General features: G+C 34.0%; 3 protein-coding genes across 3 annotated transcripts; all 3 read left to right on the plus strand.

Moving 5' to 3' along the window:
- The first annotated feature begins 5,311 nt into the window (after positions 1 to 5,311).
- Positions 5,312 to 15,069, plus strand: LOC129889660 (CSC1-like protein At1g32090). The gene is made up of 11 exons (XM_055965063.1): positions 5,312 to 5,834; positions 6,973 to 7,125; positions 8,988 to 9,123; positions 9,304 to 9,405; positions 9,524 to 9,643; positions 9,815 to 9,895; positions 10,120 to 10,460; positions 11,921 to 12,166; positions 12,335 to 12,659; positions 13,827 to 14,060; positions 14,337 to 15,069. Exons 1-11 carry the CDS (start codon positions 5,521 to 5,523, stop codon positions 14,730 to 14,732), a joined length of 2,448 nt encoding a protein of 815 aa, XP_055821038.1. The 5' UTR covers positions 5,312 to 5,520; the 3' UTR covers positions 14,733 to 15,069.
- Positions 15,070 to 16,462: 1,393 nt separating this feature from the next.
- On the plus strand, positions 16,463 to 21,189 carry LOC129889662 (4-coumarate--CoA ligase-like 6). The gene is made up of 6 exons (XM_055965065.1): positions 16,463 to 17,834; positions 18,304 to 18,493; positions 18,851 to 18,996; positions 19,258 to 19,325; positions 20,475 to 20,577; positions 20,782 to 21,189. The coding sequence occupies exons 1-6, from the start codon at positions 16,719 to 16,721 to the stop codon at positions 20,893 to 20,895; spliced, it is 1,737 nt and encodes a 578-aa protein (XP_055821040.1). The 5' UTR covers positions 16,463 to 16,718; the 3' UTR covers positions 20,896 to 21,189.
- Positions 21,190 to 22,044: 855 nt separating this feature from the next.
- On the plus strand, positions 22,045 to 26,710 carry LOC129889664 (plastidal glycolate/glycerate translocator 1, chloroplastic). Its single transcript, XM_055965066.1, has 8 exons — positions 22,045 to 22,414; positions 22,775 to 23,090; positions 23,748 to 24,009; positions 24,121 to 24,236; positions 24,865 to 24,974; positions 25,373 to 25,550; positions 25,664 to 25,793; positions 26,155 to 26,710. The coding sequence occupies exons 1-8, from the start codon at positions 22,148 to 22,150 to the stop codon at positions 26,303 to 26,305; spliced, it is 1,530 nt and encodes a 509-aa protein (XP_055821041.1). The 5' UTR covers positions 22,045 to 22,147; the 3' UTR covers positions 26,306 to 26,710.
- Positions 26,711 to 27,184: the final 474 nt, after the last annotated feature.

Raw genomic sequence — 27,184 nt, forward strand, 5'->3', positions numbered from 1 at the left:
CCCCCTAGGTATGGAGTCGCCTTTGTTAGGGAGCGCTTTACTTCCCTATATGGGACTTTTAGGCGCGAATCCGAATTTAATCGGACTCCAAAGTGAGTACCGAATACCGATGAAAAACAAAAAAAAGTATTAGAAAATCTTCTAACATTAATCCTCCATTCTCATGAAATGATATCAGATACACAAAAAAGGATCATTTGGTTGGTGAACACGTTATCCAAAATTAATAGTGATGAAATTATATTACTAATTTTAATCGAGATCGGGGATAATTTAGTGAATGTATAGTTTTCTCTTCTTGTCTTGTATTCATAATATGATGAGACAGTGTTTACCTTGCATATTTATTTATTTCATTCATTAGTTTAGATGTTTTGGAATTACACAACAAATAATATAAGTTACATTCTTTTCTATATCAAGAAGTCTGAAAATATTGGACAAAATTACCCTTGTCTAAAACACGTAAAAACTTCAGTTTACTACGCTTGGACTTTAATACTTTTACAAGTGAGACTTCATCACATTATGTTAAATGTATGAAATTCCCTTATGAATGAAAGTCCAGCTTGTACTTGTGAAACTTGTAACTCTAGGACAGGGGTGGCTCAACGGTGTTAAAAAAAAAAGGCACGTGTCTTAGGCTCCCAAATTTGAGGGGCTCCATTTTTTCAGTAATAATAGGTTATAAATTATTATTTTTAACAAATATTGAATACTATTAGTAGAAAAGCAAACTTTTCATATAAAAGGAAAGAATTATTAGAGGAAACTTGACATATTTGGAGTACTATGTCGAATGAAAGATAATTTAAAATAAGAATGATTATATTATCAACTGAAAAAAATATATTAGAAGAAATTAATCTTATAAAAGTTATTATAAATTTAAGTTTAAGGCCTCCATTTGATTTTGGCTTTAGGCCACTAATCTGCTTAAGGCGCTACTGCTTTATGATATTGTCAACACTAAAATTATACCACTCAATTACACACAAAGTCAATTCCTTGTTGGATTTCCAAACAACCCCCCCTTAAGAAATGGTACAAAAGTTTACTTATCAATACTTTCATTAATCCATTTTCTTTAACAAAATTATAGTACAGATTAGTGTCTTGTACAATAAATTAACCAGTGGTCCAAAAATTGCTTTCAGAAAATACTTCATTTTTTATGTTTGGTTATCAAAAAATATTTTTAAGGAAAATATTTTCTATCAATTTTTCACATTTAAAAATAGATTTATTTCCAACAAAATACAATATTTGCCCAATCAGTACATTCCCTCTTATTGTAAACCAAACAAAAAGTTATCCTACCTAGGAGGGTGTGAAAGTGGTCCTCTTTAAACATGATGAGAGTTGACTTAGCAAGGGGTATTTTTTTCGTTTTAATTTATTTTTTAAATTTAATTCAACATGAAATTTTACAAACATATAATTTTTAAAATTTTAATTTATAGTTTTAATGTAGCAAAATATTCTTTGAATATGTAATCTTGAATATATTTTGTATGATGTTTATTATAAAAAGTTACTAAATATAAAGTGACACTTTTTAAACAAATTTAAATTAAAACTAAAACAAATAAAATAAAAAAGGAGGATATATTTGTGGCTTTATGCTTTTATGAGAAAGACCAACTATTCCCAAAGCAAAAAGTATAATTTTTATATTATTTAGAGACAACGAAGAAGAAAGACAAATGTCATAATTGAATCACGCTGTGAATAGGGATGACAATTGGGCGGGGCGGGGCAGATATGGATTAAATTTTTCAAATCGCTCCGCCTTATTCTGCATAATATTTTTTTTTATTTTCAATCTACTACGCTCCATCCCATATAGATTCGCGCCGCATAAGTTTTTATGTTTTTTTCTTTTTTAATTAAATTTAATATGAAAATATAGTCCAGCACCGCATAAATCCTCCCTGCAACTCGCCTCACATTAATTTTGATAATAATTATTTCAATTCGCTCTGCATTTGCCCCGCCCCACTCCGCCTAATTCTAAATTCGCTTCGTACACGCCCCGCTCCATTGCCATCTCTAGTTATGAAATATAAAAGAGATAATATTTTCACTTAGTCTGGTCACGAGAGCGCTACTATGAGCTGTTAAAACTAACTATATATTACCTCTTTCCTTCCCATTCTATATAAAATATTTATTCACATTTAATTTAAAATAAATAATAAATTATATATATATCAGTTAATCATAGTTTAAGTGATAAATATTTATATCTAACATATATTTTACATCCATTTATTTGGTATAAACCGTCGTGTGAGTAATCTTTTTCGTTGATGATAAATACTTTTCACTCATCAAGAGGTTTATTATAAAATTATGATTCAATTTTTAGCTAACACATACTTACAAAGAGAAAATCACACTCGATAACGATGGAGGTAACAAATAAACTAAGTGATTGAAAACTACACAGGTATATCAACTTTTTGAAAATAATTAAGCTATTCAGTTGTAATTTGTTCGTCTTACTAATTTCTTAAAAGAAGTTTTATTTTGATAAGATTTGATCTGAATCGTCTGATTTAGTGAGGGCGGCCACATTATGATGAGCTTGAGTCGATTATTTTCAAGATTTAATTCCAGTTTTTTCTTATGTAGTGTATTATTATTTTGCCTTTTTTCTACCTTCTTGCTTCCTATTCTCCCTCTTTGCAACTGGACTCTCTTCCGAGCTACTCTCACTTTCTCGAAAGGCTGTTTGTCTTTTTTCTTAATTCGACATTAATTCTTTAATTTCAATATACATCCCTGTTAAATTAGGTCTTAGGCCTAACTCATATCCCAAAAGTTAGCTCCAAATGAGGAGGATAGCCCAAGCCTTATAAGGAGTTTCCACCCATCTCATTAACCACCAATATGAAACTTTTATCATTCTTCAACAATCCCACATGATAAGCTTATGACTATAAGATGATATGTATATATATTTTTAATTTAAAATTATAAAATTTATTTTTTTAAATTGTGTTCAGTTAAATTAAGAAATAAATTAAAAATGAGTAAGTAATTGATTGATGTAGGCAAATTGAGACATATCTCATATATGGACCCCAAGAATGCACATGGTTTTCATTTGTTTGTGGAATTTGACAATGATAGGAATCATATATTATATTGTATATAATATCAAAATGGACCACTAGCACATATCTTTTAACTAAACCCGTGATTAAAAGTTGTTATTTAGCTGTTGAGGGTTCAGCACACCAGATTCCCTCAAAAACACACCACTGAAAGTTACTTCAAAAAAAAAAAATTAGAAAGAGAGCAGACGAGTGAAGAGTTGAACCGTTACTAATAAGATGAAAGTTTTGATAGCAAACAAAATGATCCACTAATATTTCTCCTAAGTTTATTCATATATATATATATATATATATATATATATATATATATATATATATATATATATGTTGGCATGGCCTATAGGTGGATTGATTATCACTTTCTACTTCTTTTTAATTTAATTTTCCAAAAAATTGTTTTGGCATGGCCTATAGTTCATGAGCTTGTACCCTCTAGATATGGCAAACTAGGACTTATAGTCAAATAGGTCATACAATTTTGTAATATGAAAATGGCTATAGTAAGGTGGTTGCATAAAAAATAAGACACATTTTTTAGGTAGCTTGAAGTCACAAGATCCACCTTACTAGTAGCTAATTGTAAGAGTACTAACTCATGAAAAAATAGGTCAATTTATTGCAATTGGAAAAAATTCAAACTTTTAAAGCGTAGATAAGAGATAATTAATTACATATTGTAAATATATTTATTAAAAATCAAAATCATCTTTAACCGACTTTTTTAATCCTATGAATGAAACAAAAAAAGAAGTCGTGAGAATCAAACTCATACTTATTGTGCGGAAGCTAAGAGTCCCGTTGATATTGCTAGACTATAATGAGATAGACCAAAACTTTTTTTTTTTAGAATTTTGTGATCATCTTATATCTAAATTAGTATATTTATCAATAAGTTTACTTTTTGTACGTGATCACATTTTGTCTTGCTGTTCTAGAGGAATTTTGGTACGTCACATTTATGCCAGAACACTCTAAGCTACCGCACTAAGCATTAATTAACTTAACTGATATAATAATCTAGTAAGTAATAAAACAGAAAGAATAAAGAATGAAAAGAATTATACATTAATCATAGAGAATGAGGATAGTGATTATAATTCTAAATAAATATAAACCATTAGTAACAACCCCATACAACCCAAAAGTTCCTTTATATTCTTACTTTCAACAAATACTCCATTAAAATATATATGGATTAATTAATAAATGAACAAATAAATTAATACACAATATATGTGTTTGTTTTTTGTATGAAGGAAAAATTAATAATTCATATATCCACAAAGCCAAGGGACCAAAAATTCTACAACTATGTTATTATTATATTCTCTTTTCTTGATCCACATGCAACCTAATTGATTTCCAATCCTATCCATTTTATCACTATGCTTGTCTTTATTTACATCTTTTATTTTTCTTCTGTAAAAGTTGTATGAAATGGAATTCTTAAAATTTTAATGACTTGTTAACAGAACAAATTTCTCATTCTGTTAAATTTAAAAATAAAATAAACTTTCCTATAAAGAGTAAATTTTCAAATAAACAACTCAAAAGTATTTCACAAATTTAAAAATTATATACAACCATATGATGGAATGTTCTTGTATAACATTAATTAATTGTTCCTTTCTGGTGACTTCTGGAATCTGAGCACGTTCTTTAAAAAGGGAAAATAAATAAAAGAAAACTTTATCAGATAAATAAAAAGGTAGTACTTAAAAAGAGAAAAGATAAATTAAAAGAAAACTTTTAACATGAGTGCTTAAATGAAGCCAATGTTACGGCGATTAATCAGGGATTTGTAATTATTACAATGGTTCTTTGACATTAGTAACATAGAAAACTCCCAAATTTGATGACTTTAAAAAAATATTATAATAGTATATATTTAATTTATGTTGCAATTTTTTTTTTAAATTTTACTTTGTCCAAAAATAACACATATCACATAAAATAGAGATAAAGTAGCACATATCAATCAAATTCAATAATTTTAAAATTAAGTGATAATTTACATATATTTTAAATTATTTTCTTTAAAATTTATAAAATTTAAATATTAAATTAGAAGTCTAGAGTCAGCAAACAGGTTAGGAGGGTCTGTTTTTCTTTTTTCTAGAGTTGCCCAAAATCCCAATACTAAAAAAAAGAACCATTTTTATTGAACCCCACAAAGATACAAATCATAGGAAATAATTGAAAACTGAAAAAAAGACTGTAGGCATTCACCATTGCCAATTGATAAAACTTCACTACATCCAGAAAAAAAATAATATATTCTTTTCTTTTCTTTTATTTATACTTGCTGTTTATATACCAATCTTCCTTTTTAATACCAACTTTTGTTTCTGCTTTAGACTTGTGATGCTTGTTGTGTTCTCATTGTTTTAAGATTATGGCAACTCTTAGTGATATTGGGGTTTCAGCATTTATCAACATTCTTGGTGCTTTTGCATTCTTGTTGGCTTTTGCTCTGCTTAGACTTCAGCCAATCAATGACAGGGTTTATTTCCCAAAGTGGTACATTAATGGGAAGAGGAGTGCTCCTAGGCATGTTGGGAATTTTGTGGGGAAGTTTGTTAATCTCAATTTCAAGACTTACCTTACTTTCCTCAACTGGATGCCTCAAGCTATGCAGATGAGTGAAGCTCAAATTATTGAACATGCTGGCCTTGATTCTGCTGTTTTCTTGAGGATATACACTCTTGGGTATGGAATGAAAAAACCCCTCTCTTTTCTTGATTTCTGTTGTTTTTGGCTGTTTAAAGTTAACTTTTTTTGTCTTGCTTTAAGTTTTCTTGGAATTTTCTATCTGGGGTGGTCGAAAAATCCAATATTTTGGCTTAAACCTTTTCAATTGATCAATTTTAATGGTCTTTCTGCTGATAAGTTTCAGAATTTACTTAAATTGGCTCCCCTTTCTTTATCAAGGGTGGAAGGGGAAGCTATTGATGGAGAAATTAGCTTGGGAATCTTCCTTTGCTTTAGAATTACATATATGAAGATAGACTGAAATCCTCAATTAGATTTTATTTTTTCAGAATAAAGATGAGAACTTTAGTTTTCCCCAATTCAATTTTGGCCCACTAATACAGAAATCATCTCCATTTTGGTGTCCTTTGCAGTTGTTAAATATTCTTTTTTCTCTTGTTTCTTACTTCCTCCAGTCACATTTTATGTGAAGGTGTTACTGTGTACTGTCCAGATTTTTCTTTGACTATAATTTTCTCAAACTTCTTAAATATTTTGAACCATTAGCTATGTTAATTTGTCGTATTTTTTGTGTAATTTTCAAATGTGAACTTTATTTTAAAAAATTTGAAGACCCTATACCCAAATTAATAGTCGAAATTAAGTATTTTGACTCGTAGTAGTAGTCCGGACTCCCTTCACATAAACTGCAACAGAGGGAGTACTTATTGAAAATCTCTATATGTTAAAGTGTACCTTTTGCAGTTTCCCTGCTCAAGAATTTCTATGGTAGTTAATTTGTTTGCTTGATTAGCAATTTTTTTCTCCTTATCCAGAGTCTAATTCCAAGTGGTGTACAATTTATTTCTCTTTTCTTTTCCTGTTGCACTGATCCATTTTTGTTTGTAGTTTAGAGAGCAAGTTACTATCTTATTCGACCACATAAGATAGTGTACTCTAGCAGTCTAGAGTGAACTGAAAAACATAGTGTAAACAGTCTTATCAATTCCCAAATTTGCATGCATATTGCCTTGTATCATCTTTTCTTTTCTTCCTTTTCCTTTTTGAGGTCTCATATCAGTTAGCTCTTTAGATTCAATGAAAGCTGCTGCTTAAAATTAATCTGATTATATACCTGCATTCTTGTCTTTGCCAGCTTGAAAATTTTTGTGCCAACTGCAATTGTGGCACTTCTGGTTCTTATTCCAGTTAACGTGTCAGATGGGATATTGTTTTTCCTCAGCAAAGATTTGGTCGTAAGTGATATTGATAAGCTCTCGATATCCAATATTAAACCCAAATCCTTGAAGTAAGTCTCCTCTTGAATCATTACCTCTCATTTGATCTACAATAAGCACATGCATGTATATATGTTTCTGAGAAATGATGAAAGCTAAATTTGCGCTTTTACCATTGCTTACTCTGATTCGTCTCCTTATATATTGTTATTGCTTTTTATGATTTCTGTTGTCTAAAAGCTTAGTATTATAGAGCGGAACATTTACTTATCAGGGAAATTATTGAGGAGCACCAGAAGTATGTTAAAAAACAAAGTGGCATAAATTTTTGGAAGTTCCTGGAAAAGGGAATTGTGTTCACAAAGTTCCTTCTTTAAGAGCCAAATGTAAATTGTGTGTGTTGCTCCTTCAGAGATTTAGAAGGGTGATGCTTCAATTTGTCTTTTAGAAAAGTCGGGCCGCTAACTGCTGGTGCGTGGTGGTGGTGGTGGTGGGTGGGTTGGGAGGGGGGGGGGGCTTGTTTGCTAGTAGAAAGCACCTTGAACTAATGTTGATCGAAGCTAGTGATTTTGGGTATTATGCAAATTTCATTTCATATACGGTTTCCAGTGTTTTCTGTCACGAGGTTTGTTGTCTTAACATCTGATTCTGACTGCATCTGCTGGTGCGTGGTGGTGGTGGTGGTGGGTGGGTTGGGAGGGGGGGGGGGGCTTGTTTGCTAGTAGAAAGCACCTTGAACTAATGTTGATCGAAGCTAGTGATTTTGGGTATTATGCAAATTTCATTTCATATACGGTTTCCAGTGTTTTCTGTCACGAGGTTTGTTGTCTTAACATCTGATTCTGACTGCATCTGTAATTCAACGTTTTTACTTCATCCAACTGCTCAAGTTGATGGTTATGTTGACAGGCTTGACTTTATAAATTAACATATTTATTCGGTTTAGTTAACTATTGACTGCCACTAGTTAGTTAATTCTTGGTTTGTAAGGTCAAGAAAACAAGCCTACTGTTTTCATGTTGTGGTCCAGTATGACTTATGGGTTAAACTGTTTTCTTTTGGATCGTGCATGAGCTTGTCGCCTTTGGAACATCCTTTTCTGGAATTATGTATTTTACTGGCCCAAAAAGAAATCTAGATTGATCACATCTGCAATTGTGTGCATATAACATTGTTGGAGGTTTTCAACTGCCTTATTTTCTCTTTTTGGACCATGTTTCCACTTGGTCAAGGGATTTGAGAAAGTTGGAGGTTGAATGATAGAAGAGTCCTTTGAAGTCAATGTTCTTGTAATGGTAGGACTTATTTCTGCCAGAAACTGTCTGCAGACAAGAGAAAATATTACTAGAGAGATTTCCGAAGGGATTGGTAAAATTACTGTCATGTGACCAAGAGGTCACGAGTTTGAGTTGTGGGTATAACCTCTTGCAGAAATGCACGGTAAGGCTGCGTACATTAGATCCTTGTGGTCCGACTCTTCCCTTGACTCTCCGCACAACGGAAACGTAGTGCACCAGGATGCCCTGTCAAAACTCCACTTTTTAGAAAGAAGGGCCTACATTAGATATTTACCTAAACCAGTAGGTCCTTGAGCGGATCCCACGTTAGCCCCAAGACGTTTGTAAGGGATTGGGTAGGTGATAAGGTTACGCTCAGATCTGTAGAATCAATGATATAATGCAGAGTGACTTATTTTGTTGCAGCATGCATTTTTTGAGAAATATTTATGTTCTGCTGAAGGGTAAAAAATAAAGGAAAATGTTAATGAGTAGTTGACAAATTGTCAAGAGGAACGGAGATATGTATGGCGTAACTTCGAAATAGTACTTTAATTTGTCTCGTCCTCTTTTTGTTTGAATTTTCTTGTTCTGTGTGTATTCCTGTTGGATCTTATGCTAATAAGGAGCTGCAATTGGTTGTTCACATGAATCAGGTTCTTTGTCCACATAGCAATGGAATACTTATTCACGATTTGGACCTGTTTTATGCTGTACAAGGAATATGGTAGAGTAGCTGCGATGAGATTAAAATTTTTGGCTTCACAAGACAGGCGTGCCGAACAGTTCACGGTGGGTAAACTGGGACTGGTTTCCTTGTTCATGAGTTTTATATTCTTTATCCATGAGCTGAAGAAATTACCAAACTTAGATAGAAAATTTGTTTTTACAGGTTTACAGACTCTGTCGTGTTGAATTTGAGATAAAATTTAGTCCACTTTACAATCAGCCTTTGCATATCTTGTCTTTCAGGTTCTGGTTAGGAATGTTCCTCATGAATCTAAACGCGCAATAACAGATAGTGTTGAAAATTTCTTTAAGAAGAACCATCCAAACCACTATCTTTGTCACCAGGTAACATGTCATTCTAGTGGGTAATTTTTGGTCATTTTTTAGTGAGACGGTGTTTACTACCTCTTCTTGAGCTGGATTTTCTTACTTCATGTGGTTGCTTTGGTCTTGTCTTTACAAGGCTGTCTACAATGCCAACAAGTTTGCCAGACTTGTCAGAAAAAGGGCTAGGCTTCAAAATTGGCTGGACTACAACCAGCTTAAGTTTGAAAGAAACCCAGAAAAGAGGCCAACAAAAAAGGTATTTTTTAGCTGATAGAACTCAGGAAAAGTGACATTTTTAGCTTGAACTTCTCATGGTACTGCTACCGTTTTTTTTTTAAAAGGAGATAAAATTCTCATGTTGTGGTTTTCATCTTTTTTATACTTTATTAATGTTTTAACAGCATGTCATATCTCCTCTTTTCTGCAGAAAGGCTTCCTTGGACTTTGGGGTGAGAGAATTGATTCTATTGACTACTACAAACAGCAGCTTAAGGACTTTGATAGAAGAGTGAGTTTAGTTGCTAGTTTGATTATCTTATTTGTTGTCCTTGGCCAAATGAAAATTCTAGTCAACATCTTTATTATATTTGTTATATTAGTGGCATAAAGTTGTCCTTTTTCTCCCTCCCCAGCATATGTCTTTGGAAAGGAGAGGTGCATCTCAAGTTAAGCTTTAATACAGGCTCCTTTTCACCAATTGACTTATCCTTTGTATTATGTTTCTTTTTCTAGTTGACAATGGAACGTGATAGCATTCTCAAGGACTCAAAATCTATCATGCCTGCTGCTTTTGTATCGTTTAATTCAAGATGTGGCGCAGCTGTTTGTGCACAAACACAGCAAAGCAAGAACCCAACATTGTGGCTGACTAATTGGGCACCTGAACCACGAGACATATACTGGAACAATCTGTCTATATCTTTTTTTTCTCTCAGCCTCCGCAAGCTTTTGATTTCTGTGGCAGTGTTTGCTTTGGTATTCTTTTACATGATACCTATTGCCTTTGTGCAATCGTTGGCTAATCTGGAAGGCTTAGAAAAGGTTGCACCTTTCCTCAGGCCACTTATTGAATGGTAAGAACATTTTCTCCGCTTTCAAAGAAAATGCATTGAAGAAACCTAGACCACCTAACGATAACAAGAACCAGGTTCTTGCGTGAGTAGCAGTGTAATAAATCAGTTAACACAAGACACAAAGTTATTGTGGAAAACCTCCTTGCTCAAGGAAAGAAAAACCACAACCTACACCTTGTAGGATTTCCGCCAAACTTCACTAACTTCAACGAGCGATTTTAGATTGCAACTCAATAATCAAAGGGACTAACTCTAGTACCTCAACTCTTAACTCTTAACGATTAACTATAACCGCTAACTAAACTCTCCCAAGAAGTCAAACCCACTTCTTATTACAAACCCCACTTTCTACCTTAGAGAATTATCACTCAATAACAACCCTAAGTAGAAATTCAAGTACACAAACTTTTCAAAAAGAAAACGTTACTCTAGTTCTTCTTTCTTCAGTTACTTTGCTCTATGAATGCTGCACTGCTCTTGCTTGACAAAAAGCTCGATTTTAGATTTTGCAAAAGCCACCTCTCTCTTTGTGAACAATCTTTTCTTTTTATAGCCTTTGTATGAAGACCTAGTTGAGTCCTACAAGGAAAGTAAATATTCAGCTTATTACTTTTCCTTATAGGGGTTTCATTGTGCTGTGCTTCCTTATTTTCGAGTTTTTGACTTTAATAAGAATTTGTACAGTTCCCGCGTCTTCATACTTCACCTTCCAACAAGTGAACCTGGTTCACATTTGTCATTATCAAAACCTGCTTGAATATTGCCATGTCATCATGCATATTGATTAGCTTAATGCAGTAATCTGGTTCTTTCATGCCTTGTGCGAAAAGTTGATTTAATGAGGAAATATCAGTATGCAGTGCCACATCCTGTATTGGTTGGTGTTTAAATTCGCAACCATATTTGTTACAAATACATTGGTAACTCTGCGTTAGTTTCAAATAAGATTCTACTCTTGTCAACTTATCAAAATGCTTAGCATTTTTCTGGACCTTCTCCGAAATGGATTTTCTTTTTCTGATTGTCATTGTGCAGATATTTCTCTTTAATTTATCTGCAAGTGCTAAGCAACAGTAGAACTTTAGCCAATCAGCTGGTTTGATCTCCCTAAGAAAATGCCATCTAAGATGATCTTGGTGACTGACTGCTGCTTCTTTTGATCTCAGCAGATAGATTTCAATTATGAAGACACAGTAGGCTTGATGAATGTCTAAGCAACTTTCTTGAGACTATATGCGCTTTACTACATCCCACTTTACTTTCTGTGTATGAACTCTTCCTAGTTTACGTATTACGTCAGAGAAAAAGAAAAAGGACACCAATTATTTTTCAGACGCCTGACTAATTTCTTTTCTTCTATTTCTATCTACTAGTATTTTAATTCTTCTTTTATATCGACAAATGTTGTAATTTTTTATAAAGAGTTTCTTGTGAAGCAAAATTTTTGGAAATCCTTGCAGGAAGGTTATCAAGTCATTTCTACAGGGTTTTCTTCCTGGTTTAGCTCTTAAAGTGTTCTTGTTTGTTCTTCCTGCCATTCTGATGTTTATGTCAAAGATCGAGGGGCATGTGGCGTTATCAGTGCTTGAGAGGAGAACAGCTGCAAAATACTATTATTTTATGTTGGTCAATGTATTCCTGGGGAGCATAGTAGCAGGGACAGCTTTCCAGCAACTTCATGCTTTCCTTCACGAATCAGCTACTCAGTAATCTCTCTCTCTCTCTCTCTCTCTCTCAATCCCTGTTGGATCACTATGTCAATGGGTGATTTGCTGAAATTCTCCAGTACTCGTAATGGTAATTTAGGCCATTCTCATAATTCAAAAATTATAGTGATTAATTAGTGACTGAGCATTTTGCAATAATTCATGCAGGATACCGAGAAATATAGGGGTATCAATACCAATGAAAGCAACTTTCTTTATGACATATATAATGGTTGACGGTTGGGCTGGTATCGCTGGTGAAATTCTCAGATTGAAACCTCTGGTTATTTTTCATCTGAAGAACATGTTCCTTGTGAAAACTGAAAGGGACGTGGAGAGAGCAATGGACCCTGGGAGTGTAGATTTTCCCGAGACACTTCCAAGTCTTCAACTATACTTTCTTCTGGGAATAGTATATGCTGTGGTTACTCCAATCCTTCTTCCTTTCATACTGGTCTTCTTTGCCTTTGCTTATCTTGTTTATCGTCATCAGGTTAGTCCTTATTCCTTTATTCCTTTTCTTTTCAACTTCTCGATTTGTTTATTAGCCTTATTAGACCATGTAGCTAGAAGGAGCTCTCGTTGTTTTGAAACAATTTATTAGAGTAGTTCATTGCATCGGTGATCAAACTTTGAGTAACCTAAAGAAATGTGTGGCAAATTATGGGGAATGTAGTTCGCGTGTTCACAACAATAGATTTTTTGAGTGTTGGAATCGACATACTATTTATAAAAGTTTCAGTGAGTTTTTGATTTAATTTTTTATATATCTATGTTACCATTTAATCAAGGAAAAAAGGTCAAAAATGCCCTAAACTATTTGAAATAAACAAAAATGCCCTCCATTTGTAATTTGGTCCAAAAATGCCCTTACCATCAATACTTTGGTCCAGAAATGCCCTTATTGTTATTTAATGGGTCAAAAATGTCTTTTTTCAAATAAATATATTATTTATTTTCTTTTTGAACATGCTTTTTTCCTAATAATATTTCTTTTATTAGCAAATGCTTATTCTACTTCAATTATAAAAAAAATAAAAAATAAAAAATATTTCTTATTTTATTATAATTATTTTTATCGTTATTTGAATAATAATTAATGATGAATTTATTATGATCTTATATATATGACATATATTATCCGATAAAACTTAGAGTACATGAAATTATTCTTTTTTAATTGATCAAATGAGATTACATTTACTACATTTTTAATACTTAAAGTGGTTTAAAAAAATTAGAAAACAAGAGTAGAGTTCCTTAAAAGTAATATTTTTATAAGGAACAAATTTTTTTTAAAAAAAAATATATATTTATTTGTAAAAGGGCATTTTGACCCATTTTGTAACAATAGGGGCATTTTGACCCATTAAATAATAATAAAGACATTTTTGGATCAAAGTATAAACGGTAAGGGCATTTTTGGACCAAACTATAAACAGAAGACATTTTTGTTCATTTCAAATAGTTTAAGGGCATTTTTGATCATTTTCCCTTTAATCAATTCTATGAATATATACAGGGCAATTTCCCTTGGCATGTTAAATCTTGAACAGTCCATCATATGGAGAGAATACCATAGTATCTTATTTCAAGAACATAGCTTTATCTGGTTAATTTTATCATCAAAAATTTCTGATTATTAGTTATTTTTATACAGGTGATCAATGTGTACAACCAACGTTATGAAAGTTGTGCTGCGTTTTGGCCCCACGTTCATGGGCGCATTATAGCAAGCTTAGTAATATCTCAATTGCTTCTGATGGGTCTGTTGAGCACAAAGAAAGCTGCAAAGTCCACCCCGTTCCTCGTGGTGTTGCCTGTTTTAACCTTAACATTTCACAAGTATTGTAAGAGTCGATTTGAACCTGCATTCAGAAAGTACCCCATTGAGGTAAACTTCACTTGCTAGTCATATATACATTTTTTGTCAACACATTTTTGGGATATAATGCATGCTTCCGGTACATCATATTTCTTCGTGATGAATTTTGCGACCACTTCATTTAAAAGCTTTAGCTGACAGAGGGAACACAGTTTTGATTATTAATTAGAGGGAACCTTGTCTAAAAGCTTAATCTGATAGAGAGAACATACACTAGTCTATGTACTTATATCTTCAACAAATAGTAATGGAAATACATCTCTCAAATGTTCTCTTGAATTTCAGGAAGCAATGGAAAAGGACTCGCAAGACCGATCTTCTGAATCCGACACCAACTTGAAAGCGTACTTGGCTGATGCATATCTACATCCTATTTTCCACTCATTTGAAGAGATTGAATTGGAGGACGTTAAAATTGACAAAAAGCCACCTCCTGACAGCCCCAGCCCTCCGCTGAGCATACTCAGTTCTCCATCCCCAACTCATGATGCCAAAGATCACAAGGAAGTCGAGCCATCTGGGACGTCTCAAACATCTCATAACGTCCAGCACTATGAAGTCGGACAACCAGGGGATTTGTTTCACTACGAATACGAACAAACCAGTCATGTATATCACTATGATTTCGAGTCACAATATCACCATGATTTGCAGTATCAGCATAACGAATATCATTATTGAAGCCAGGTTTCATCCTTAGTTTGATTGATGTTTAGCAACTCAATTGCCTTAACCACCTTACTTAAGACCAGCTTAACATTTTGCTAACCAGGTCATGCTCTTCTAGTTGTAATTTTTGTCCATCAATGTAAATGCATTTGTGTTTCTTTAATTATTATTTTTTACAAGTTTTTTGAGATGTTAATACATGTGTTGTTTTCCTCTTTCTTTGTTAAGAAGAAGACATCAAGGTGAAGTAGGAAGGTCTTAGACTCGGCCTGTGCAGGATTTTAACTTGATGGGTTCGACTTTTAAGATTTTTAGTATTGAATTATATTAAAGTTTATGGATTTGTAGATATTATAGTATTTTGTTGAAATTTTTAGGATAACTACATAAAAATCTACATGTATATTCTGTGTCGGAAATATTGAATTTGAATGAAGCTGGGTTGAAGCATTGCATAAAACTAATACAGAGACTCAAGTTTCCCACAAAGGTCGGATAAAGCTTTTGTACATTCTACCTCCACTTGATCACAGCGTGTACATTGTTCTCAAGATAACTTTAGGCTGTATTTTCCTTCTAGTTGTTTTTTTAATGTAAAATTACAACTTTCAAATATTACAAATGGAGATTTTTGTATAAAGAAACAATAAAATTCCTCCATCAATCAACTTCCCACTTGGGGTCGTGGTTCGATTTGGGTTTAGTTTTCCTTCTTTTTTTTTAACAGAAATCAAATCAATTAGTTTTATTTTTCATATAGTGGAATCAATTTTTTCTAAAAATATATATGTGACGTACACTTTCAAATACGTATATTTCAACAACTAAATTTCAGCATAACACTACCAAGTGAGATACTCTTTGTGGGAAAAAATGTCATTTATCAAGATTTATTGATGATAATCGAATTAAACACTGAATCAAGATCTTAACTAAAGACAAGTTATTTTTAACATTGTTATAAAATATCTATTGAAGTACTTTTTTACCCTTCATACAAGTATGTTTTGTGCACAATTGTAAATCTAATTCATTAAAATGATAAAACTGAAGTCATAAAAAATAATTAAAGAGATAAAATGTGGGAGAGCCTTTTTAGATGGCCACCGAAACTGTTTTTAATTTCTTTGCTTGATAAATATTAAATGGATGAAGTGATTGATTCAACTCATTAATAATTTGCTATATTTTGTGGCAATTTGGATTAGATACACGTGCAGCTTGTCCAGAAATTAGTAATAATATTATTAGCGTAAAAGACATCTTGTAAATTTATCACATAAAATTAGAAAAGATGAGGTTTCATAGGAATAGATTCTTTGAATTTTCGCATATATCCATTCAAAGATATCTTAATTATGCTCTATAGCTATAATTTGCTAATTACAATTCGTAATTATAGTTATAGTAACGTTTGTATAATTTGCACAACGTTTGTATATGTTTGTATAATTCGCTATAAAATTCTCAATTTTTGTATAGTGTTTGTATATTTTACTATACAATATTTGTATAATTCGCTATACGATGTGTATGACTACTTATTGAATTGTATATAAATTTAAATATCTATTTATCTATACTCAGAATTAAAAGACATAAATAATAATTGATATCAAATTAAAAGACATATTTACGTGGAATTTCCGTAAGCGATGAACGTGTCAAAATTGATAGCAGTAGGGCTCCGTTAAATATACCAAGGAAATGACATAAACAAGCCCAACTATTAACGGAGACAATCTGTCAGTGGAATCGAATCCTTCCTCCTTTATTCCATAAAAGAGATTGATCAATTTTCTGGTTATTGAATTTCCGACTTTAATCTTACAATCTGATACGATGGCAAAGCCTAGATTTTTTGTGTTGTGTTTTAGTAAGTAATTTTTCCTACCTAATAAAATGGCAAAGCCTAGATCTTTTTTGTTCTATAAATGCAGTGCAGTGGGATTTCTTGATTTTGAGTACAACACTAATTAACCCTTTCTTGTGATCAAAATGGCAACATTCTTGAAAACCCAATTGAATTCCCATGCCACAGAGGGTGAAGGAAGTGGGAATGGCGAAATTGAGAAAAACCCTTCTAAAACCCCTGACCCAAAAGGGTCATTTCCCTTTTGGTACTGTGCTGAAACAGGTATATACAGCAGCAAACACCCTTCCATAAAACTGCCTGAAGACCCTTTTCTTGATGTTGTTTCCTTCATTTTCTCTCACAAACATGGTGGGATTTCTGCTCTTGTGGACTCAACTTCTGGCATTTCAATTTCCTATTCAGAGCTTTACCCAATGGTTAAGTCCATGGCTAGTAGTCTTCATCAAAGGGGTGTTTCACAAGGTGATGTTGTTTTGATTCTCCTCCCTAATTCCATTCATTTCCCTGTTATTTTTTTGGGTGTTTTGACTCTTGGTGCAATTGTAACCACTATGAATCCCTGCAGTAGTTTGTTAGAGATAAAGAAGCAAGCCCTTGATTGTGGTGTAACTTTGGCATTTACTACTAATGATAAAGTTGATAAATTGTCTACATTAGATATTCCAGTCATAGGGGTGCCAGAAATTTTGGTTTCTGGTTCAAATGGTAGTGAAAGTTCTGTTTTTTATGAGCTGATTTCCTGTGATCTCAATTGGGATTCAAGACCTAAAATAAGTCAGCAAGATACAGCAGCAATTCTGTACTCATCTGGTACTACTGGTGCGGGCAAAGGCGTTATCTTGACTCATGGGAACTTCATAGCCATGGTGGAAACTTTTGTAAGGTTTGAAGCTTCACAATATGAATATTCGAGTACTGAGAATGTGTACTTGGATGTTACGCCGATGTTTCATGTGTATGGGCTTTCTCTCTTTGTGATGGGGTTGTTGTCATTGGGAACTACAATTGTTGTGATGAGAAAATTTGATGCTGATGAGATGGTGAAAGCTATTGAAAGATACAATGTCACTCATTTCCCCACAGTCCCACCATTACTAATGGCATTGACTAGAAGAGCAAAGGATGGTGCTTCGAGCAGTATGAAGAGATTGAAACAGGTTTCATGTGGTGCAGCACCAGTAAGCGCAAAATCCATTGAAGACTTTGTTCACTCTCTCCCTGATGTTGATTTCATTCAGGTATGTGTCCTAAATCATTGGCTGTCAGTTGGATGCAGCTTACCACATATGTCAAGGTAGCTACCATTTTGGAAAGACAAAGTTGCTAGTTAGTTCAAAGTAGAAGTGCTAGTCCTATGTTCTTTGATCTGCTTAACTTCCCTTTTTCGTTTTTTGTTCTATTTGATATGGATGAAAACAGATTACTTTCTCTCATCATTTAAAGCACACATTAGGGAAAAATTCAATTGGGTTGTGTTTTCTATAGATATGAGTCTAATCAAAGCTCTTTACCTCAGTTTAACCCTTCAACAATAAATATTTGCTTCTTCTTCTGGTTCTACTGTCCCGTGAGCCAATTGGCAATTGGAGATGTGTTAGAATATTGCAAACTTGGAGCATTACTCATCCAAAGAGATGGAAATGGCAAAATTATCTGTTTGTTTTGCTTTCGCTTTTCAGAAAAAATATGTCATAATTTGTTGTCCAGGGATATGGCATGACTGAGTCAACTGCTATTGGAACACGTGGTTACAATACTGAAAAGCTGCATAATTATTCTTCGGTAGGGCTTCTAGCTCCAAACATGCAAGCTAAAGTAGTGGATTGGGTCACCGGTTCAACGTTACCTCCCAACTGCATGGGCGAGCTCTGGCTTTGTGGACCTGGTGTAATGAAAGGTACTTAGTTTCTCTAATGCTACTGGTTCTATTTATCTGAAGATTCTGAAATGCTCTTTATGCTGCTAAATCATCACATAATTTTCTAAGCAGCTAAATTTTGTAAGATATTTTCTGGTGGATATGCATCATCCTTAGATTTTTTAAAAAGATTTTTAGGTGAAAAACTGTGAAACTTTTAGCTCATATAACCATAGTGTGTCTCTGATGTGTATGATATTGTTTGAGCTAATGATTAACAAAAGCTGATTTGCAAAGTTATTGCCAAGTGCCAACCGTATATCTTGTTTTGGCTTTACTACTATTTATGCTCTCTAAACAAGTAGTAAAAATTCTGTCTTTGGCTTCAATTTCCAGGATACTTGAATAACTTAGAGGCTACTAAGTCTATGATTGATGACAATGGTTATCTTCATACTGGTGATATTGCATATTTTGATGAAGAAGGATATCTTTATGTCATTGACCGTCTGAAAGAGATTATCAAATATAAGGGCTTTCAGGTAGATCTTTCAATTTCTTGTATTGGAGTTCTTGCCTATTTTCTGAGATCTGAAACTTGTTATGTTGCTTCTGATATCATATATTGATAAATATAGATCTGACTTGTAGTTCATGGGTCAATTTCTTCTCGATGTTTCATATGTTTGAGTAGCATCAGAGAATTTACCATGAGAACTAAGGCTTGCATTATTAATTCAAACATTCTTTAATTTTTTGTCGAGATTGATTGATGGATTCTCTTGCTGTGTATAATTTTGCAGATAGCTCCTGCTGATTTAGAAGCTGTCTTAGTTTCACATCCAGATATCATTGATGCTGGAGTAACAGGGTAAGCTTGATTGGTGCTTCAGATATTGGTGCAAACCTGTTAAGAGGAATACATGTAATTTGAATATTAATTAGTAATTCATCCTCCATAGATACCATTTCGATGACACTGAACTTCATTCCTAAGAAGGGAATGCCAAATATGAAAAATCCGAAATAAAGGTGACTCGCTTGGAAAAATGGACACCAACATGTAATGTCTGGTAGAAGCATGAATGGGGGAAAACTTATTTTTCAATCACATCCAACTATTCCTTCATGTGGTTAAAGATGATACTCCCTCCATTCCATATTAAGTGAATTTGTGGGGCAATGCACACATATTAAGAAAAACATTCAAGGACATAATTTGAACCATACTTTCCACTATTGCCCTTTGTAAAATCATAAATATAACTTTGCAAGTAGTGCGATTTATCTCCTAGAAAATATAAAACTTCAATAAATGAAAGGGCAAATATGGAAAAAGTTTCAAACATCTATCTTGAACTTTGAACAATTCAATTATTTTGAACAATGAAAAATCCCTCAAAAATTCACTTAATATGGAATGGAGGGAGTAGTGAACTTCCTTAAAATAGAATTCGCGATAAATACTCTTGCTCGAGTCACAGAAGAAATTTGATATCCTGCTGCTTATATCAATTTGGCTCAGAGTATATCTGGTAGTCCTGCACATCTTTTTGGTATCTAGACTGATGTAGTAAGTTATGCTCTCATCACTTTGTACCTAGAGCGAGTCGTGCCACTGGTTTGTTCAATCATGAAATATATTGAATCACGGGAATTGTCCAACCAGACCAAAAGGAGCTTTTCCTCTACTCTTTTTGTTTATGAAGATATGATGAAAAGGAATCAGACTGTAATTCTGAGCATGCCCAGATGTTTGGATTTTTAATAATTTTAGTTGTATTGGAAGGTGTTATCATTAAGTAGTAAAAATAAGTGCATGGTAAAATTTACGGTCTTTACTCAAAATTTGTGGAAGATATTGAAGGCAATGTCAGTAAAAGTATCCACGTTGGTTCTTTATCACCAAATCTTCCATGCTGATCCTTGGATGATTGCTTAACATCATTTCTTTCTGCCACTTTTAGTATGGTCAGGTTGCTAGCGCTCTCATCCACTTTGTTGTTAATTGATTTTTCAGAGCCAGAGATGAGGAAGCTGGAGAAATTCCAGTTGCATTTGTCGTCAAGAGAGATGGATGTGCACTTTCCCAAACAGATGTAATCGACTTTGTTTCTAACCAGGTAATAGTCAGCTTCACTGTCTGTTTTTTCGGGTTTCTTTGTGTCATTCTCTCGCTTCATCTGGCAGTGAGCCATTCGTCTCCCTGCTAGTATGACATGACTAATTTTATGATTTTCAAGAATACATATATATGGTGCACCGCGAATGCTTGGTATATAGGCACCTGACACCTCCAGCTAATAGCTTCATATTCTTTATAACAGGTTGCACCATTCAAGAAGATTAGAAAAGTTTACTTCAGAGCTTCCATACCCAGGTCTGTAGCTGGGAAGATTCTTAGAAAGGAGTTAAGGAACTTATTAACTTCCAAATTATAGAGCATCTTCATCAACTGTTGAGCTCTGGAGTTGACCAACAAAGTTCACGCACCTGTGAAACACAGAAGAAATCAGTTATAGATGAAGATACTTTTTTGTTTTCTTTTGTAGATGCAAATAAATAATGGGGAAACACCAGTTGGACACTCTTGATCAATTTTATGATTTCAGCAGCTCTAGTTGCCATTTATAGCTGCCAAAATGTATCGAATAATCCCTTCGTCCAGCATATTGATCTGCTGGATTTTGCCTGAAATTGAGAGCAAATGTTTTCTTTACCTCTTAAGTGAAAAACTAGAATCTGGCTGCCCACATATTTGCTAAACCTTCAATTTTTACTACAAAGGCAGGGTATAACAAGAACTCTGGCCCTATGCCTTTTGTTAAATGAATCAACAATGGTTACATGTTAGGCTCTCAGAGGGAGCTGCATTGGGCTGCCCCTTTATTGATTTCTAAAGGATAATGGGGCGACACTTCTTGCTAACTGTTACTTTAACCTTTCTTCACCAATTCTTCAAATTTAGTCCATAACTCTAAAGTTGTTCAAAGGAACTTATAGTTTGTTTGGTTATATTTTTGGGAAGCAAAAAGTGCTTACATTTTTATTTTTATCTTTGAAGAAAAGGTGCTTATTTTAGACCGTTGAGGTGTATGATCAAATCTTTAGGGAAAAGAAAAATGAGATTGAGTAGTAGCAGAAGCTGAATTATTTTTTCTTCTAAAATATTTTTCGAATCTTGGTCAAGTATAAATTGTTGCTCCAATATTAGTAAAAATATTTTTTAAATTGATCAATCAAACACAAAATGTTATTCTCCAAAAGTAATTTTTTCAAAAATATCTCTACCACAAAAAAATATTTTTCAAAATAATCAGATTTTAAAAGTTCGTCAAACAAATTACTTGTGTTTTAGTATGAAGGAATTTTCCACGAAAAATGATTTCTTAAAAGATCTACTTATTTTTCTTGAATTAGTCGGATTCTAATACTGGCAATACAGCAGATTGGAAAAACAAAAGCAAAGTTGAGGATCCAAATAATTTAAGAAAGTTGAATAGAGACAAAGGAGGCAACGAACAAAACTGATTATAGTATTGTAGGGGACAAAGAGTCACTCGTTCTTTTATATGTGATGGAGAGAATAAGAATCATCTTCTACTTCTCACATCCACACAAATTTCTTAACTCTCCAGTTCAAGAAATGATTCCACATTTACTAACTACATTCTCTTCTTCTCAAGATTCCCCATGGCAACAGCTTCAGCTGTTCCAAGGAGTTTATTTCTCCCCAATCTCCATTACCCAACAACTCTCTCTCAAAGAATGCTCAAATCTTTACAAACCCCACTTATAATCCATTCTCAGAAATCTAATGAAGTCCCTATCAAGACAAATTTCGTCCAAAATTCACTATCCCATGAAATGGGTGTTAAGAGAATTCACTCTAGTAGAAGACTTATTGTCAGATCCATGGGATCAGACACTAGTGTTACATCCACAGGATTACCAAACAAGGCAAAAGATTAAATCTTTTCCACTTTCATATTATGAAATTTTGATTGATAGCATGTTTGCCAAAACTTGTAAAATATGCTTTTTTTTTTGGGAAGTGCTTGCAGTTCGTGTTGACTAATCAATTTGAAAAATACTTTTGCGAATATTAGAGCAGTAATTTATTGGGTAAAGCTACTTTTTTTTTTTTGAGTTCTGAAAAACAGCTTTTGCTACTACTGCTCGGAAGTACTTACAATTTCCCAAAGCTTTGCCAAATACCTCAACTTTCTAAAATAAACACTTTTGGCTTGCCAGAAGCTTGGACAAACATGCTATGAAAAGCTTGAAATTTGATGTTTTTGGGTGTTTGTTTTGCTGTAGGTGTTTGGAGCATTGCATTTAGTAGTTTCACTTGGAATCATACTGGCCATGGATAAATTGTTAAAGAAAGCATTTGTGGAAGCTGCTATTAAGTTCCCAAGTGCTCTATTTGGAATGTTTTGTACATTTTCTGTTCTAACGATTCTTGACTCCATTGTTCCTAAGGCTGCAGAAGGATTGATGAACTTTTTTGAGCCTGCACTTTTGTTTATCCAGAGATGGCTTCCATTGTTTTATGTACCTTCTTTGGTTGTTCTCCCTCTTGCCATCAAGGATGTTCCTGCAGCTTCTGGGGCCAAGATTTGTTTCATACTAGGTACCATATCTTAACTATCCGATAAATCCCAACACTTTTGGTTCTTTAGCAGTAAGAGCTCTTAAGATCAACTAACTTTAAGTTTGATTCCTATTTAGCTTCTAGAGGCCCGTGCTTTGCTAATTAATAATCACACTTTAAGTTGATGTGTATAAGAAAATGCTATTAGTTATTCATGACTGAATATCTTCCTATGAAATAAACAAAGTTTTTTTGGACATTGAGCTCAGTAGGACCTGTTTAGAGTTGAACATGTTTCTACTAACTTGCACCTTAACATATTGTAAGCTGCTCAACAAATTATCCTACAGCTTGTTTGAATGGTTGTCATAAATGTATTGTTTTGATGAATACACCGATTTGATAGATTGTATGTTTCTTGTCGTTTCATAATACCACGCACCAGCAATTTGAAGAGTAAGCTTACAATATTATGTATAAAAAAGTACGATACATGGTAGAGTTATTATAAAAAGGTAGGGTAAATGGTAAACTAAATTATTAATACTAAGGGAAAATAAGGTAACACCGAAACCAGACCAAATCAATGTCACATATGGTTATAAAAAATTCAGCTTCCTTCCTTTTCCTCTCTCCCTCTTTGTAAGTTTATTTCCTCATGCCAACAGACTGTAACTGATTTTGACTTCTCTGCAGTTGGAGGCTGGTTGGCTTCTCTTTGTGTTGCGGGTTTCACAGCTATATCAGTGAGGAAAATGGTAAAGACCAAGATGATACCTGCTGAGCCCATGGCAAAGCCTTCTCCCTTTTCTTCTTTGGAGATGTGGACTTGGAGTGGGATCTTTTTGGCATCATTTGTTGGTGCACTTTACTATCCAACAGCGCTGGGAACAAGTGCTAGAACATGCCTACCCTTTCTACTTTCCTCTACTGTTTTAGGCTACCTAGTTGGATCAGGGTATGATTTAGCATCTCAGAATGAATAAATCTACTTTTTAGTTTATCGTGTAAACTTTCTTCGTTTTTCTTGTTCATCTGGTCTGTACATTCATAAGCTTTATATCCTCAGGCTTCCATCAGCTGTAAAGAAGGTTTTCCATCCAATCATCTGTTGTGCTGTATCTGCAGATCTTGCAGCAATTGCCTTTGGATACCTTTCTAAGTCTGGACTTGATCTAGTTCTTGGTGAAGATCTTACTTCTATGTTATAATTTATTTTCTTATTCTTACATTGGTAACATAAAAGTTGACTTGGCTATAGCTATATCAACTTCGATTAGCTCATAACAGTTGAAATAGTCTGTGATTTGTGTTTCATCATTGGCCTTAGGCTTGTGACCTGGCAGAAACTCATGGAATTGCAAGATATAACCGTGTCATTCACGTTAAAGGTCCTTCTGTTTAGAAAACTTTCTGAACCGTTGGTCACGCAGGCTCAAATTGGATAATAGAAAAAAAAATCCTCTTCTATGCATAAGCATCCATTTTCCACCAAACAAGATTTGAGAATGAGGATCTTGAATAATTAGGCAACAGGGGCAGCCACGATTTCCATGGGTAGATGATAGAGAAAAAGGAGATAAAAGGGAGACTTCGTGCATAAACATTTTTTAGAGTTCAAGAAATCAAAATTCCTTAACTGTTACTTTAAAACGTTCTACTTGTATATATAGTAAGATGTTACAGTTTCTGCCCGTTTGTTTACTTGTGTAATACATCAGCATTATGGGCATGGGATGTCGAACTTTCTGAACAACATCATTTGTCCCGTTCAGCTAATCAAATTGTACTTTTCTGTTGCTTATATATTCAGGAGATTATCTTACAAAGGCCGCATCTAATCCTGGAGCAGGGGACATTCTCATGGGATTTTTGGGATCAGTTATCATCTCCTTTGCCTTCTCAATGTTCAAGCAAAGAAAGGTAACTGGAAATGAGCTGCAACTAAGGCTGCTAACAGGATAGAAATTTAAAGTAACTTCAAAGTTATAGAAGAATTTTAATGTTTACGGGTGACTGGTGAGGAAGGATGTATATGGCACAAGCATGGAACAAAACAAGGAAAAAAAAGGCAAATTACTAATGGTTTAAAAGATAAAACTAAAAGAACAATGACATTCCAAACCAAGCGGTTGATACATTTGGAGTTGTTTTGCTTGTCCTTCACTTTTCTTACAAACATAAACTTTTTCCTTTTATCCCTCACCTTCCTGACTTGCAGCCAATGTAAGATGGGTGGTCCTTCAGAGGATTCACTCTCTTTCAGCTTCTCACCTGTTCCTGTCTTTTGGTAATGCTAATTATCTATTTCCTACTCTCAGCTTGTTAAACGGCATGCTGCTGAGATTTTCACTTCTGTCATTATATCCACTCTCTTTTCACTGTATTCAACCGCTCTTATTGGACGGCTGATTGGGTTGGAGCCAAATTTGACTATATCGATCCTACCACGATGCATAACTGTCGCACTAGCTCTCAGCATTGTTTCTCTATTTGAAGGTCAGGAACATCTCCTTAATGATCTTGTTCTCTGAAAGCTTGACAAAACATGGATTATCTGGAAATCGAGAGTGAAAAAGATGCTAAACTCTTCTTGAATGTGTGATATTCAGGTGTGAATTCATCCCTAACAGCAGCTGTCGTTGTACTAACTGGTCTGGTGGGAGCAAATTTTGTTCAGGCAGTGCTGGATAAACTTGGTTTCAATGATCCTATTGCTCGAGGAATTGCAACTGCATCAAGGTAGCAGCCATTTCATTGTGCAGATAGCAATCTTAGCCATTTAGCTTATAGTGAGAGAACGGTTCCATTCAAGAGTTATATCAAATGCTCCATTTTGAAAAGAAAAAAAAAAGAGGAGAATTTTATCAAATGCTTTAGATGGCAGTAAAAAGAGCTATAACAATTTGGCTTTTGCTACCTCAGTTAACGATAACAAGTTTTCCTCTTCTAGGATCAACAGTTTGAGTTAAACTCTAAAACCATATTTAATTAATTGGATGGATTTTTATATCTGAGAAAAATTATGAGTTGAAAAATTTACACAGAAGAAGATCAAAGCTGTATAATATTGCTCTAATGACTATTTTTCTTCTGTTTTAAGTGCTCATGGGCTCGGAACAGCAGCTTTGTCAGCTAAGGAACCTGAAGCTCTTCCATTCTGCGCTATAGCATATGCCCTGACTGGTATATTTGGCTCTCTTATATGCTCCGTTCCAGCAGTAAGACAGAGCCTACTGGCAATTGTCGGCTGAGCGGACAGTTCTCACATTCATCTTTCTTCATACCAATTCGATCATTCTGTTGGGATGATGCCGGCACAATCACCCAAGTTAAGGTTCATAAGGCAATCGGGTGACTTGCTGTTTCTTCGCAATGTTCAGCTTCTAGATGCAAGGTGTTTATAAAGTTGTTATTATTGTTTCTCTCACTCTTGGGGAGAATGATTAGGAACTTTCCTGTATCTAGTTTTGGGTTTACTTAGGATGTGTATAGAGGTACGTATCCATAGTTTTTTGTTGCAAGGTTTTTTCTTGTAAATTGAAATGAATTGCTACTTCTTTTATGAAAGTAAGCACAGCTGAAATAGCTTGAAACTCAAATGTATTTATGATCTTATGATTCATAATTATATTCTGGAATGAAGTGGGATTGTTGTAGATTTCATGGGATAATGCAATGTTCGTCTGGACCAAGGATAATCTGAAAAAAGATATGGGAGCTTTCCGAAACCCTCTAGACTTTGCAGTCAAGATTAATGCTCTTTTCATTCAGATGACACAATAAGGACTGGACTAGGCGCCAGATGACAGACATTGAAGGTACAATTTCATCCTTTAAACCCTCTCTTCCCCGTTCCTTCCCCTTTTTGGCTTTTTTATTTTCTCAAATATCTAGCAATGAATTAAGAATGCAAGAGAAGTTCATTCTTGCCAGAAAAGTCAGAACTAGCTTTGCAAACAGAGAAAGACCAAGGTTGAGGTTTTATGAGCAAACTGCTTCCATATTCATCCAAAGAAACAGAACAAAGCATGACAGTCAACAATTCTCTAAAGCATTGAAAATAATATGTAGTCACTGTCTTCCAAAATTACATAGAAAAACTGAGTAGCAAACAAAACCCCAACTAACCC

This window comes from Solanum dulcamara, chromosome 5, assembly GCF_947179165.1.
Source record: "Solanum dulcamara chromosome 5, daSolDulc1.2, whole genome shotgun sequence".
Classification (NCBI taxonomy): Eukaryota; Viridiplantae; Streptophyta; class Magnoliopsida; order Solanales; family Solanaceae; genus Solanum; species Solanum dulcamara.